General features: G+C 38.7%; 1 protein-coding gene across 1 annotated transcript; it reads right to left on the bottom strand.

Annotated features, from left to right (window-relative positions):
* Positions 1-14,187: 14,187 nt before the first annotated feature.
* Positions 14,188-15,138, bottom strand: LOC114086266 (olfactory receptor 6C4-like). Its single transcript, XM_027927502.2, has one exon. The coding sequence runs from the start codon at positions 15,136-15,138 to the stop codon at positions 14,188-14,190; it is 951 nt and encodes a 316-aa protein (XP_027783303.2).
* Between the last annotated feature and the right edge of the window lie 497 nt (positions 15,139-15,635).

Consider the following 15,635-nt stretch of genomic DNA (forward strand, 5'->3'; position numbering starts at 1 on the left):
GAATTTTACTGTATATAACATAAATCATTAAAAAAGAATAAAACATAATTTTGTAATTTTTCATCAGTTATTAGATTATTAACTGTGCCACATTATGTGATATCACAGCTTCAGATTTATTATAGCATAGGTTTCTTTTTTTATTTTATTGGTTCTTTTTTAGTGATACATGACAGTAGAGTCCATTTTGATATAATTATACAAGCATGGAATATATCTTAATATATATCTTATTCTAATTAGGATCCCAGTCTTGTAGATGTACATGATGGTGAGATTCATGATGTACATATATGTACATAGAAAAGTTATGTTAGATTTATTCTATTGGCTTCTTTTTTCCTATACCCCCCTTCCCTTCATTCCCTTTTGTCTAATCCACTGAACTTCTATTTTCCCCACTGCCCCCTTAATTGTAGGTTAGCTTCTACTTATCAGAGAAAACATCTGACCTTTGGTTTTTTTTGGGATTTGCTTATCTTACATAGCATGATAATCTCTGGATCCATCCATTTACCAGCAAAAGTAAAAAAGTCATTCTTCTTTATGTCTGAATAATACTCTATCATGTGTATGTATTACCACATTTTCTTTATTCATTCATCTTGTGGATGGCACCTAGTTTCACCCCTTAGCTTGGCTATTGTAAATTGTGTTGCTGTAAACACTAATGTGGCTGAGTCACTGTACTATGCTGATCTTAAATCCTTTGGATATACACCTAGGAGTATGATGACTGGGTCAGCTGGTGGTTCCATTTCTAGCTTTTTGAGGAATCTCCATACTGCTTTCCAGAGTTGTTGTACCAATTTCAGTCCCACCAAAATGTATGAGTGTACCTTTTCCCTCATATCCTTGACAACATTTATTGTTGCTTGTATTCTTGAATCATTTATTGTTGCTTGTATTGACATTCTGACTGGAATGAGATGAAATCTTATAGTAGTTTTGATTTGCATTTCTTTAACTGCTAGGGATGTTGAACATTTTTTTCATGTCTGTTTCACTTCTTCTCCTTCTCCTTTTTCCCGCCTCCCGCTACATCATTGTTGCCTGTTCAGTTCCTTAGCCCATTTATTGATTGGGTTATTTGTTTTTTTGGTGTTAAGTTTTTTGAGTTCTTTGTATATCCTGAAATTTAATGGCCTATTTGAGGTACAAGTGGCAAAGATCACTGCATATGTATTTCCAGTTTTCCCAGCACTATTTTGTGGAAGAGAGTATCTTTTCTCCAATCTATGCTTTTGGCATCTTCGTCTAGTATGAGATAACTGTATTTATGTTGGTTTGTCTCTTTGTTCTTTATTCTGTTTCACTGGTCTTCATGTCTGTTTTGATGCCTATCTCATGCCGTTTTTGGTTACTATAGCTCTGTAGTATAACTTAAGGTCTGGTATTGTGATTCTTCCTGCATTGCTTTTCTTACTAAGGATTTCTTTGGCTATTCTGGGCCTCTTATTATTATTTTTAAAATATTTATTTCTTTAGTTGTAGTTGGACACAACACCCCTATACCATTCATTTATTTTTATGTGGTGCTGAGGATCGAACCCAGGGCCCCGCACATGCTAGGCGAGCGCTCCACTGCTGAGCCACAACCCCAGCCCTGGGTCTCTTTATTTTTCCAAATGAATTTCACAACTGCTTTTTCTAGCTCTATGAAGAATGTCTTTGGAATTTTAATAGGAATTACATTAATTCCATATAGTTATTTTGGTAGCCTGGCCATTTTGAGAATATTAATTCTGCCTATCTAAGAACATGGGAGATCTTTTTATCTTCTAAAGTCTTCTTCAATTTCTTTATTTAGTGTTCTGTAGTTTTTATGGTAATGCTATTCTTTCATCTCTTTTGTTAGATTGATTCCCCAGTATTTTATTTTATTTGAGGCTATTGTGAATGGATAGTTTTTTAATGTCTCTTTCAGCTGATTCATCATTGGAATATAGGAATGCAACTGATTTATGCATATTGATTTTATATCCTGTTACTTTGCTGAATTCATTTATGAGTTCTAGAAGTTTTCTGGTGGAGTTTGTTAGGTCTTATAAATATAGATTCATGTACCAGAAATGGAAATAATTTGAGCTCTTCTTTTTCTAATTGTGTCTAGCTAGAATTTCAAGAAGTATGTTGAATAGAAGTGGTGAAAGTGGGCATCCTGTCTTGTTCCTGTTTTTAGAGGGAATGCTTTCAGTTTTTCTCTGTTTAGAAAGATATTGGCCTTGGGTTTTAGCACATACAGCCTTTACAATATTGAGGTATGTTCCTTCTACCCTAGTTTTTCAACATGAATGGATGCTATATTTTGTCAAATGTTTTTTCAGCATCTATCGAGATAACCATATGATTCTTTTCTTTAAATCTATGTGGTGAATTACATTTATTTATTTTTGTATGTTGAACCAACATTGCATCCCTTGATGAAATCCACTTGATCATGGTGTACTACCTTTTTAATGTGATTTTGTATGTGATTTTTCAGTACTTTATTAAGAGTTTTTGCATCTATGTTTATCAGCGATATTGGTCTGAGGTTTTCTTTCCTTCATGTGTCTGTCTGGTTTTGGTATCAGGGTGATACTAGCTTTGTAGAATGAGTTTGAAAGGGTTCTCTCCTTTTCTATTTTGTGGAATAATTTGAGGAAGATTGGTGTTAGTTCTTCTTTAAAAGTATGTTAGAACTTTGAGAATTCATCCTCTCCTGGGCTTTTCCTTGTTGGTAGGCTTTTAAAGGTGCTTTCAATTTAATTTCTTGGAATTGACCTGTAAATTTTCCATGGTCCTCCTGGTTCAATTTTGGTAGGTCATATGTCTTTAGGACTTTGTTGATGTCTTCTAGATTTTCCACCTTATTGGAGTATAAATTTTCAAAATAGTTTCTGATAATCCCCTATTTCAGTAGTGTCTGGGATATTTCCTTTATCATCATGGATTTTATTAACTTGAGATTTTTCCTTCTTTCTTTTGGTTATCTTGGCTAAGGGTTTATCAATTTTGTTTATTCTTTCAAAGAGCCAAATTTCTTTTTTTTAAAACTTTTTTAGTTGTTGACAGACCTTTATTTTATTTATTTATATGCAGTACTGAGAATTAAACCCAGTGCCTCACACATGCCAGGCAAGTGCATTACCGCTGAGCCATAGCCCCAGCCCCTCAAAGAGCCAACTTTTTGTTTGTTGAGTTTTTGAATTGCTCTTTTTAAAAATTTTAATTTCATTGATTTCAACTCTGATTTTAATTACTTCCATTGATTTTTGTGTTGATTTGTTTTTCTTTTTCTAGGACCTTGAAATGTAATGTGAGATTATTTATTTGGTGTCTTTCTAGTCTTTTAACGTGTGAGCTCAATGCTATGAACTCTCCTCTTAGAACTGCCTTCATACTGTTCCAGAGATTTAGATATGTTTTATTATTATTATAATTTACCTGAATATTTTTTATTCATCATTCATTTGCATACTATTTAGTCTCCAGATGTTATAGTAGCTTCCATTTTTTATGTTAGTGTTGATTTATAATTTTATTCTATTATGATATGATTGAATACAAAGTATTCACTCCTTTTTTTTGTATTTGCTAAGAGTTGCTCTATGGCCTAAGTTATGATCTCTTTTAGAAAATGATCCACGTTGAGAAGAAAGTGTGTTCAGTTATTGATGGATGAAATATTCTATATATATCTGTTGTCTAAATTATTAATTGTATTTTTTTATTTCTTATACCTTCTTTATTTAGTTTTCATTTGGAAGATCTATCCAGTGATGAGAGAGGCATGTTGAAGTCACCCAATATTATTTTATTGTGGTCTATTTGATTCTTTTTATTTATTTATTAAAATTTTTAATTTTTTTTAATTAGTTATACATGACAGTAGAATGCATTTATGTACTTTGATATATCATACATACATGGGATATAATTTCTCATTTTTCTGAGTGTACATGTTGCAGAATCATATTGGTCATGTAGTCACATACATACACACAGTAATAATCTCTGTTTCATTCTACTATCTTTTCTATCCTCACATCCCCTCCCTTCCCCTCCCATCACTTCCCTCTACCTAATCTAAGGTAACACTATTCTTCCCTAGTGCCCCCTGCCTTATTGTGAATTGGCATCTGCATATTAGAGAAAACATTCAGCCTTTGGTTTTGTGGGATTGGCTTATTTCATTTAGCACTGTATTCTCCAACTCCAACATTTACTAGCAAATGCCATAATTTTACTCTTCTTTAAAGCTGAGTAATATTCCATTGAGCATTATACCACATTTCCTTATCCATTCATCTACTGAGGGATGTTGGTTCCATAGTCTAGCTATTGTAAATTGAGCTGCTATAAACACTGATGTGGCTGTGTCACTATAGTATGCTGATTTTAAGTCCTCTGGGTAAAAACCAAGGAGTTTGATAGCTGGGTCAAATGGTGGTTACATTCCCAATTTTCTGAGGAATCTCCATACTGCTTTCCATAGTGGCTGCCCCAATTTGCAGTTCCACTAGCAAGGTATGAGTGTACATTTTGCACCACATCCTCGCCAACATTTATTATTGTCTATATTCTTGATGGTTGCCATTCTGACAGGAGTGAGAAGAAATCTTAGAGTAGTTTTGATTTGCATTTCTCTAGTTGTTAGAGATGTTGAACACTTTTTCATATATTTGTTGATCAATTTTATATCTTCTTCTGTGAAATGTCTGTTCAGTTCCTTAACCCATTTTGGATTGGGTTATCTGTCTTGATATTGAGAAGGGTTTGTTTGACATATGTAGATGCTCCATTGTTTGGGGTATAATATTTATGATTGTTATTTATTGTTGTATGATTCCATTAAGCAATATGAAATGGACTTCTTTGTCTCTTCTGATTAATTTTGGCTTGAATTCCACTTTATCTTACATGAGAATAGTAACCCCTGCTTGTTTACAAAGTCCATATAAAATGATATGTTTTTTCCCATCCTTTAACCTTCAGTCTGTGGATGTCTTTGCCTATGAAGTGAGTCTCTTGGAGATAGCTCATTGTTGGGTCCTGTTTTTTAATCCAATCTGTGTCTATTGAGTTTAGGCTGTTTACATTCAATATTATTATTGAGATATGATTTGTATTCCCTGTAAGTTTGATTTTTTTGAGTTTTTAGTGAATTTGATTAGTGAATTTTAGTTGAATTAGATTCTCCTTTGGTTGACTATTCTTCAGTGTACTTCATCATTTTTCTGGTTTTCATTTATGTTTTAGTGCAAGTTTTCTAGTTGTAAATTCTTTTAACTTTTGTTTATTATGGGAGGTTTTTATTTTATCTTCAAATATGAATTTTAATTTTGCTAGGTATAATATTCTTGGCTGGCTTTCATTTTCTTTCAGAGCTTGGTATATATTATTTCAAGACCTTCTAGCTTTTAGTGTTGAGAATTCAACTGAGATCCAAATTGGCTTACCTCTAAATGTGACCTATTGTTTTCTCTAGCAGCTTTTAAAATTCTATCCTTATTTTGTATGTTAGGCATTTTGATAATAATGTACCTTGGTATGGATCTGCTGTAACTTTGTATATTTGGAGTCCTGTATGCCTCCTGTTTTTGATTTTCCATTTCATCCCAAAGGTTTGGGAAATTTTCTGATATTATTTTCATGGAAAAGATTGTACATTCCTTTAGTTTGTATTTTAGAGCCTTCATCTATCCTCATGAATCTCAAATTTGACCTTTTCATGTTAGCACATATTTCTTGAAAATTTTGTTCATTGTCTCTTAACATCTTTTCTCCATGGTCAACTTTATTTTCAAGATTATATATTTTGTCTCCATTGCCTGAAACTCTGTCTTCCAAGTAGTCTCGTCTGTTGGTGATGCTTTCCATTGATTTTTAAGCTTGGTTTATTTATTTAAAAAAATTTCTTTTGCAGTTGTAGATGTACAGCCTGCCTTTATTTATTTGTTTATTATTATGTGGTGCTGAGGATCGAATCCAGTGCCTCACATGTGCATGGCAAGCAATCTGGCACTGAGCTACAGCCCCAGCCCTAATTTGGTTTATTGCTTCCTTTAATTTTGAGGATTTCCATTAGGTTCTCTTTCAGTATCTCTATCTTCTTATTGGAGAGATCTTTCACTTCGTATATTTTTTCTCTGGTTTCACTTCTCATATTTTCTATTACTTTGTAGATCAGTTTAATTATGAACTTTCTAAATTCCTTCTCTGACATTTCCTCCAAGGTGGTGTCAATGGGATTTGTTGTTGGGGCATATTGGATTGTTTGGGATAGTTTGTTCTTTTGCTTTTTCATATTGTTTGTATGTTTACCATCTATCAGTATGGATTTGAAGCAGAAATTTATGCTCTATGAACTCTTAGTGTCTCTGTTGTTTTTCCAAGTACCTCACAGATTAAGGGAATACAAATAATAGCAACAACCAATGCAAGTGCTATATAGCATTATACTAAATACTTAGTGCCTACTATGATACCTACAATGTTATTGGCATAATAAGCTGAAATGGTTTGATGAGCAATTGACAGAAATAAAAGCAGGAAATTATCATGTATTATGTCTGGCATAAAACCAAACATTAGGTGTCACCTGTGATTTCCACAGCATTAATAATTGCTATAGTATTAGTGGTGGGGGCAGGTGTTATTTTAATTAGTGCAATTAGTGCTTAAAAATGTTAAGAATAGAGTTATTTAAGAGAGAAGAATAATAGGTGGGCAGAAAAGAGTTTGCAATTTCAAAAGGTGAAATAAGAATTCAGAAAAGATGGAGAAGGTGATGGTTATGAGGATGTTGGAGAGAAAACAGAAGTAAAAAATTAAAGCAAGAGTGAAAGAGAGAACAATAAAATTTGGCTATTAGTAAAAGAAAGAGACAGAGACAAGGGAAACAGAAAAGTGAAAAACAATACAAAGCAAACCCCAAAAATATTAATCAAAACCCTAAACCTCAAAAGACACAGCAAGAAAAAATAACTGCCCTCAAAAAAAAAAAAAATGCTAGAAATGAGGGCTGGGGTTGTGGCTTAGAGGTATAGAGCACTCACCTAGTATGCATGAAGCACTGGGTTCAATCCTCAACACACATAAAAATAAAATAAATATATTGTGTCCACCTATAACAAAAAAATAAATATTAAAAATGCTAGAAATGAGAAATAAGAAACAAATATATAAATGTACAAATGTCCGTGAACCATTCAGTATATATACAGAGGGTGGGGGAGAGAGGGAGATAGATAGATATGGAGATTATTGATGAAAAATTAAGGAATTATTTCCATTGTGGTAGTCAAAATTGTTGATGAGTATATATGTTTACTGTCTCTGCCCAACTGTCTTTCTTTCTGTTTCTTCTTGAGGTAGGTACTGAGCACAAGACTAGCAGCTGTGGGCTGTTAGACCCTTTCTCTCTCTCTTTAAAATTTTTTTTCTTGTAGTTGTAGATGTATATCATGCCTTTATTTTATTCATTTTTGTATGTGGTGCTGAGGATCAAACCCAGAGCCTCACATATGCTAGGCCAGAGCTCTGCCACTGAGCCACAACCCCAGCCCCCAGACCCTCCCCCCCTTTTTTGTGTTGCTCACCAAGTTGCCAGTTGGAGTTCAGAAGTTCTCAGCTTCCCTTCTTGGCAGCATGAGGAGGGGGTTGGATGGGAAGTCCTGTCAGCTGGGGTTTTGTCTGCATAGACCAGATCGATACTGTTTTAGTCAGCCTTTTCACTGCTGTGACTAAAAGATCTGATCAGAACAATTTTAGGGGAGGAAAAGTTTATTTGAGGGGCTCACAGTTTCAGAAGTTTCAATCAATAATAATAGACTCCATTCCTTGAGGGTCAAGGTGAGGCAGAACATCATGGAGGAAGAGTGTGGCAGAGGGAAGCAGCTCACATTGTGATCAGGAAGCAGAGAGGCTCCACCCTCCAGATACAAAATATATCCCATAGCCTTGCCCCCAATGAACCACTTCCTCAGTCATACCCTACCTGCCTCCAGTTACCACTTAATTAATCCCCTCATGGATTAATTCAGAGATTAGGTTAAGGTTATAACCCAATCATTTCTCCTCCAAACCACCTTGCATAGTCTCACACATGGGGTTTGGGGGACATCTCACATCCAAACTGTATCAGATGCACACCCAGGGTGGAGTTGCAGCAGAGTTCTGTGAGAGGAATTCCTAAGTGGGGCTTAGGTCTAGTCAGGCTCCAGGTGTTTTGTTAAGTGGCAATTGGTCTGGAGATGTTACATCAGTGCACCTCCAGGGCCCAGCAGCTGCTGATCAACACCGGGAGACTGCACCTGTGGAGTCTCCCCATGGTTCCACTTGTGAGGTGGAGGTGTCAATCCTTCGCACCTTCTGATTTAGTCCCTGAGCACTGTTACACCCACCCATTCAAATTTCCCCCACACCCCAGCTGGTCCTCAGAGCTACCAGACTCAAAATTGGGGGAGGGAGCTGGGCTTTCCTGGCTTCGCCAATCCATATTCTCCTGGGTAAAATAGTCTCTGTGCCTGTTTTCCTCTTTGCTTGTTAGGCACGATCCAATCCGGGCTACATGGCTGTCTGCCAGGACCATTTATCAGACCCAGCTTAGATTTCCTGAATCCCAGTTCTCAGTTCACATAGCCACTAGAGGACATAGCATGGTAGCCTCAAAATGATTCCTGCGTAGGCTTTCTGTGGACAATTGGGAACACGAGGCATCTTTCATGCACCAGTATATTGTTCAGTACAAACACTGGATCAGCCTAGGGCAGGTTGCCCCTCTGATGGGAGGATTTTCTGCACTAAGACAGCCTGTTGTATTTCCCTGAGGTCATGCTGCTGCTACTGCTGGCAGCTTAGCTCCAATGGTGTCCCTCTTCCTTGTTTAATGTACCCTCAATTTCTGAGTCTATAAGATACTGTGTCCAATATTGAGTTTCAGCAAAATCCTTCTTTTACCCACCTTGTAGAGAAGCAGTATTCTGATGCTTAAATCTTGGGTCATTGAGTGAAAACAAATACAGCTTTTCTCTAGTCTGCCATCTTGTGATCCTTCACATAGGTTTATCGATTGCTTCCAAACTATTTATTTAACCTTAATTTTAAATTTTTTAACATATACATGACAGTAGGGTGTATTTTGACATATTACACATATATGGAGTGCAACCCATTCCAATTTGAATCCCATTCTTGTGGTTGTACACGATGTGAAGTTATATTGATCGTGTATTCATATATAAGCATAGGAAAGTTATGTCTGATTCACTCTACTGTCTTTCTTATTTCCATCACCCTCCCTTCCCTTCATTCCCCTTTGTCTAACCCAACAAACTTCTATTCTTCCCTTCTCTACCCTCCCTTATTATGGGCTAGCATCCATATATCAGAGAGAAAATTTGACTTTTGGTTTTTTTGGGATTGGCTTATTTCACATAGCATGATATTCTCCAGTTTCATCTATGTACTGGCAAATGCCATAATTTCATTCTTCTTATGGCTAAGTAATATTCCATTGTGTGTATATACCACATTTTTTTATTGGTTGTTCAAAACATTACAAAGCTCATGACATATCATCTTTCATGCATTTGATTCAAGTGGGTTATGAACTCCCATTTTTACCCCAAATACAAGTTGCAGAATCACATCGGTTACACATCCATTTTTACATAATGCCATATTAGTGACTGTTGTATTCTGCTACCTTTCCTATCCCCTACTATCCCCCCTCCCCTTCCCTCTCATCTTCCCTCTCTACCCCTTCTGCTGTTATTCAATTCTCTCCCTTGTTTTTTTCCCCCTTTCCCCTTGCAAACTCTTATATGTAATTTTGCATACCACATTTTCTTTATCCATTCATCTGTTTAAGTGCACCTAGGCTTATTCCAAAGCTACACTATTGTTAATTGAGCTGTTATTAACATTGATGTACCTGTATCACTGCAGTATGTGATTTTAAATCCTTTGGGTATAAGCTGAGGACTGTGATAACTGGGTCAAGTTGTGTTTCCATGTGTGGGCTCTCTCTCTTCTAGTGAGGAGGTCCATAGAACAGGGTAGAGGAGAGTGTGGCTGTGGAGTTGCTATTCAAGACCTCTGGAGACCAAGCGGGAAGCAGATCTGATTTTATTGCATAGTTACCATGTATATATACTCAGGCAGCAGCTGAGCAGATTATAGGCAGCCACCAATGCAATTTCTGCTAACTGTCCTTGCAGCAACCAATCAAGAAGTGGGCCAAGGAGCAAGCACTGGGACTGCAACTAATGGCCTCAGGCCCAGGGCTGTGCCTATGGGGTAAGCAGCCTGCTGCTCCTGTGCCTAGCATGAGGGGGAGTGGCCTGCCACTCAGGTGCCCTTAACGTGTAATAATGCCATGTAAGTAGTACTCCATGCACTTGTCCCCACATCTCCCCACTCTGACTGTACTGCAAGGACTTCAGCCAGCATTGCAGTTTTTTTTGTTAAGTGGCCTTCATATGATTGCATAAGTGTCTCATAACACAAGAAAAAACTATTACTATCACAAATAGTAGGGCCAGGGTAATAGCATTATAAGGATCTATTAATTTGTTTATCAGGTTTTTCCCAGTGTTCAGTTAAGCCCTGAAAGAGGAGGCCATTAAGATAGACACCTTTGTCTCATTGATTTTGATAATTGCCTTGGTAAGGTTATGCATAGTCATAACATAATTAGCATCCCAAGTGCCCTCAATATACTGAGAAAAATTGGAGAAGTGTAAGGTTGCATTTTCAGGTACAGCATATTGGGTGACACAAATACTATGAAATTCAGGGTCACAAGTGAGTCTTTGCAACATAAACAGAGTATCTATTTGTTCCTGGTGGAGGTCTAGTTCTTGATGAATGACTAAAATAACCACTCAGGACAGTTTACTTAAGTCATTTTGAATGGCAAAGGCTTCTGCAATGGCAGTAGACAAATTGTTTACAGTCTGAGCAGTCTGGATACTCTGAGTGAATGAAGTAGCAGCAGTGGCTGTGGCAGTGATGGCAGCTACCAGGGCAATAATCCCAGTGATGATGAGGCTAATAGCACACCTTGTACAGTGCAGGATCTCATTCAGAATACTCTTCATCTCCACGTCCCATGGACTTCTCCACTCTCTGGACAGGTTCGCTGGAAGCCAGATTGTTGGGGGTGCTCTGAAGATAAATATACATTTAGCTTTCATAGTAGGGGTTAGACAATTTGTGAGCTAGCAGGATGTATTGACTGTATGAATGATATTTATGACACCAATATCATTGATTATTAGCATAGCAAAGGGTGGCATAACACAAGCTTGTGCATAGTGGGTGTGGGCATAATTTGGCATAAAGGCATAGGCATGGTTAGGGTCTTGACTCACTATTGACCTATTCTTTTGATGGACCTAGCAGCCAGCAATATTGGCATGATATCTATCATTTCATACTAATTTCCTGCATAATAGTTGGTAATGGCTTGTCCCATGTAGCATGTACTGCAGTAGCCTATGCAGTTTTTGGGAACATCAGTTACATTCCAGGGGGCTGTGCCTGCCCAGGTGCATAGATGTTGTTCTTCCCCAGAGAAATTCCTCTTGTCACGGAGATAAGGTATGGCTGTGACAGATTGATTCCATGGGATGTTATCATTATCTGAGGTGGGGGGGGGGTTTGCCAAAAGGGTTTTTTTTTTTCGCATTTGCCATGGGGGAGTCTATGACTATAGGTAGCATTAACTATAACTCTAAGGTCAGTGAGAGACAGCCCAACATATGACTTATTATAGTTATCTACAATAGTTTCAATAGCAAGAGCAAAACAGAGGGGACTGTCTGGATTATAAGTTTCACTGTCTACTACGAAGAAATAAATGGGCAGAGTAGTTATGAAAATGTGGTATTCCAGGGTACAGTCACCTCCTGGATGGACAACTCAGGATCAATAAGGTTGGAATTATTAGAGAAGAGCTTAGGTAAAATTCCTTCCCAATTAGCAACAGCCAGAAGGTGTGGTCTAGTGATTAGGGCCCAACTTACCTGATGGGAGGCTTCACTGTTAGCAGTGAGTGCTGCACACAATAGGACCACCATCGTAGGCCCAGAGATGAGGTTGCCACCAGGCAAAGGGGCCAGTCTGGTGGCTTGTTCAACAAGACCTTTAATATAACCCCAGGTTAGTTTATGTGAGGTCTGTTTGCATTGTTGAGTCCTTTGTGAGATTTCTCCTCCAGAGTTAGTTCCTTCATCTTTTTGGTTTGTGGCTGTGGGTGTCCAGGGCTTGACTTTCTGGCAGGCACCCACCTTGTTTACTCTGTCAATAAACTGCAGCAAGTCCTCAGTAGATTTCTTCCTTAACACTGTATAGAAACTCTACCTCCCCTGGCTGGTAACTTCTTCCAGGCTCTGAGAGCACAGAGCTGCACCTGATTGAAATAATTTGGTGGGCCTGTGGCTTGTACTGCAGGGGAACTATAGATTCCTTCTTCCTGCAAGCATTCAGCCAGGAGGTTCACATTTGTGGTATGGTTACAATCCCCCTGCTGTTTACATTTATCATAGAAGAATGCCTTCCACTCCAAAAATGTTACAGGCTCAAGAGCTGCTCTGGCTAGGTCTTTCCAGTCTTGAGGGCAATTAAGTTCAAGACTGAGTGACCGGAGCATTTGCTCTGCAAAAGACTCCCAGGGCCCATCCTCTTTTACCACCTCTTCATCTCCTTCAGAGTACCCAATGAGTGTGGATACCAAGTGGCAGGGCGCTGTGGTGTGGGGGCTATGTTGACTGGGAAGGCTTGTACTCCCTACCCAACTTTTCATTTCTTATCCTACCTAGATCTTCAAAAGGATCTCTGGCCTCTTGGAATGGGTTTCTGGGAGACCATGTCTTGGGCCTGTCCAGGGGCCTGGTCATTTCTAAGCTGTCATAATCCCTTGCTGGCTTTGGCACTGCCTCATAAGGAGGCAGTTGCCATTGACTCAGGGAAGGATATAGTCTTTTTCGGTCAGTAGAAGGAGCACCTGCACCATTTGTGGTCCCCTTTTTCTGCACCATGAAGGCTAGCAGTACTGTTTCCTGTCTCTCTCCCTCCTGCACCTGTTGTGGTTGCTTGCTTTGAAGTAGATTTTCACCCCAGCTTTTTTCCCCTTGTCTGTCTCCCACAGTCTCAGGGCCATCATTATATGACAAGGGTCTGTTGCAGGGCCCCCTAAACTTTGCTGAATGGCTGTCACATTAGGAAAAAAATGTAGTCGTAAAGTATACCCCTGTCTCACTTCAGCTTGCTGCACATTTGCCATTATCTTGTCCCATATTGTAGGATCAAAACCATCTACAGCACTGATCCATGGGTTAGTCTCTGTCATACATCTCAGAACTTCTTGGCTTCTCTCTTATTCAGGGTTAAACCTCTAGTATCTAAGAGAGTATGCAGCACTTGCAGCTGTGAGTCTTTGGTAGCACTCGGTAGGTTCCCCATTTCCCCTTCTTCATCGCTCTGTGAGGGGCCATGCCCTGTCTTATAGGCTTACTTCAGGTCCCTGTTCAGGTGAAAGCTGCATGGGCTCTCTCTCATTCAGCAAGGAGGTCCACGGAACAGGTTAGTGGCTGTGGAGTCGCTAATCAAGACCTCCAGGACCAAGCTGGAAGAAGGTCTGAGTTTATTGCAGTTACCATGTATATATACTCAGGTGGTAGCTAGGCAGATTATAGGTAGCCACCAATACAACTTCTTGCTAACTGTCCTTGCAGCAACCAATGGAGGAGTGGACCGTGGAGCCCCAGGACTGCAACACATGGCCTCATGCCCAGGGCTGTGCCTATGGTGTAAGTGGTCTGCCGTTCATGAGCCTAGCATGAGGGGAGTGGCCTGCCACTCAGGAGCCCTTAACATATGCCATGTAAGTAGTACTCCATGCATTTGTCCCCACAGATTAGTTTTTGGCATAGGTTATGAGTATCTCTTTGAAAAGTAGCCAGTCATTTTGACACAATATACTTGCAACTTTTTGATAATAAAACAATTATGTTTTTTTAGTTCTGGACATTCTAGTGAAGTACTGTGTAATTAATCTCCACCCCCAGCCCTGATAATTTTTGATAAGCCCAAGACCTGCTTGTGGGAAGATAGAATCATTCAGCTGATTGTCAGATTTATAATGGGAAAAATAGTTTTCATTCAGTTTTTTTTTGAGTACCCAATTTAACATTATTATTTTTCTCCTTTATTCAAATGAATAAGAATGCACAATTTTCTGGCCATATCCTCGAAGGCTTGTTTTACCTGTTTATTCCTCAGAGTATAAATGATTGGATTCAGTAAAGGGGCAACTGAGTTATTGAGCACAGCTATTCCTTTATTGAAGGCAACTCCTTCTTTTGCTGAAGGCTTTATGTACATGAAGATGCAGCTTCCATAAGAGAGGGAGATGACAATCATGTGGGAAGAACATGTGGAAAAGGCCTTTTTCCTTTGTTGAGCTGAGGGAATCTTCAGAATGGTCCTGATGATATTTGTGTAGGAGAGGATCACCAGCACCAGTGTGACTACCAGTGTCAGAAGTGCTAAGATAAATTCAAGCAGTTCCAGTAGACTTGTATCTGAGCAAGATATTTCTACGAGGGGTCCATAGTCACAATAATAATGATTCAGCACATTGGACCCACAGAAATCTAACTGACTGGTCAAGATGATTAGGAAGAAGATGGTCAGGAAGCCACACAGCCAAGAGCAGAGTACTAGTTGGATGCAGACCTTGCTATTCATGATGGTGGTATAATGCAGTGGTTTGCAGATGGCCACATAGCGGTCATAGGACATGGCAGTCAGAAGGTAAAATTCACTGGCCCCAAAGAGAATGGCAAAGAAATACTGAGTGAAGCAGCCAGCAAAGCTGATAGTCTTGATCCCAGTTGAGATGCTGAACAGCAGCCTAGGAGTGAAAGTGGATGTAAAGGAAATTTCCAGGAAGGAGAAATTTCGGAGGAAGAAATACATGGGAGTCTGGAGGTGGGAGTCCAGCAGGGTGAGGATGATGATTGTCAGATTCCCAATGATGCTGAACATGTATGTGAGGAGGAGAAATATGAAAATGATAATCTGAAGCTCTGGGACATCTGATAGGCCCAGAAGGATGAATTCAGTCAAAGAGTGGTTTTTCATTGCTAACTTCTAGTGCCGGTAAGCTGAGAAAGAGAAAAAGGGGTGTTGAGAAGAGGAGCAGAGCTCAGGAATATTGGGCAGAGGTTTAGATTTCCTTGGAAACTTGTTCACAGGGAATTCCTCTGTCTAATCTGACCCAAAGAAAATGTCTTTTGGTCTTATTTTGGCCCTTCACAAAATCTATTTTTCAATTCCCACCTGGAAGTCTTTGTGTTTGGGCTCCTCTTGTCAGTGTAGAATAATATCCACCTTGGTCTCCTGAATGTTTCATCTGATTTTAATTTTTACCCCTACTTCTCACTTGGCTTTGATATGCTATCAGATGCATTGAACAATTCTCCTATTATTTTTGTAGGAATGTGTCATCCTTTCCCAGCCTTAATGCTTTGGTGATTTGCTTTACCACAGCCCTCTCCAACATATTGGATGCCTGTTCAATCCTTTTGTTCTGATAACAATTCCCAATATGTTAATGCCAGAGTAAACCACTCTTTTCA

This window comes from Marmota flaviventris, chromosome 3 (assembly GCF_047511675.1).
Source record: "Marmota flaviventris isolate mMarFla1 chromosome 3, mMarFla1.hap1, whole genome shotgun sequence".
NCBI classification, from domain to species: Eukaryota; Metazoa; Chordata; class Mammalia; order Rodentia; family Sciuridae; genus Marmota; species Marmota flaviventris.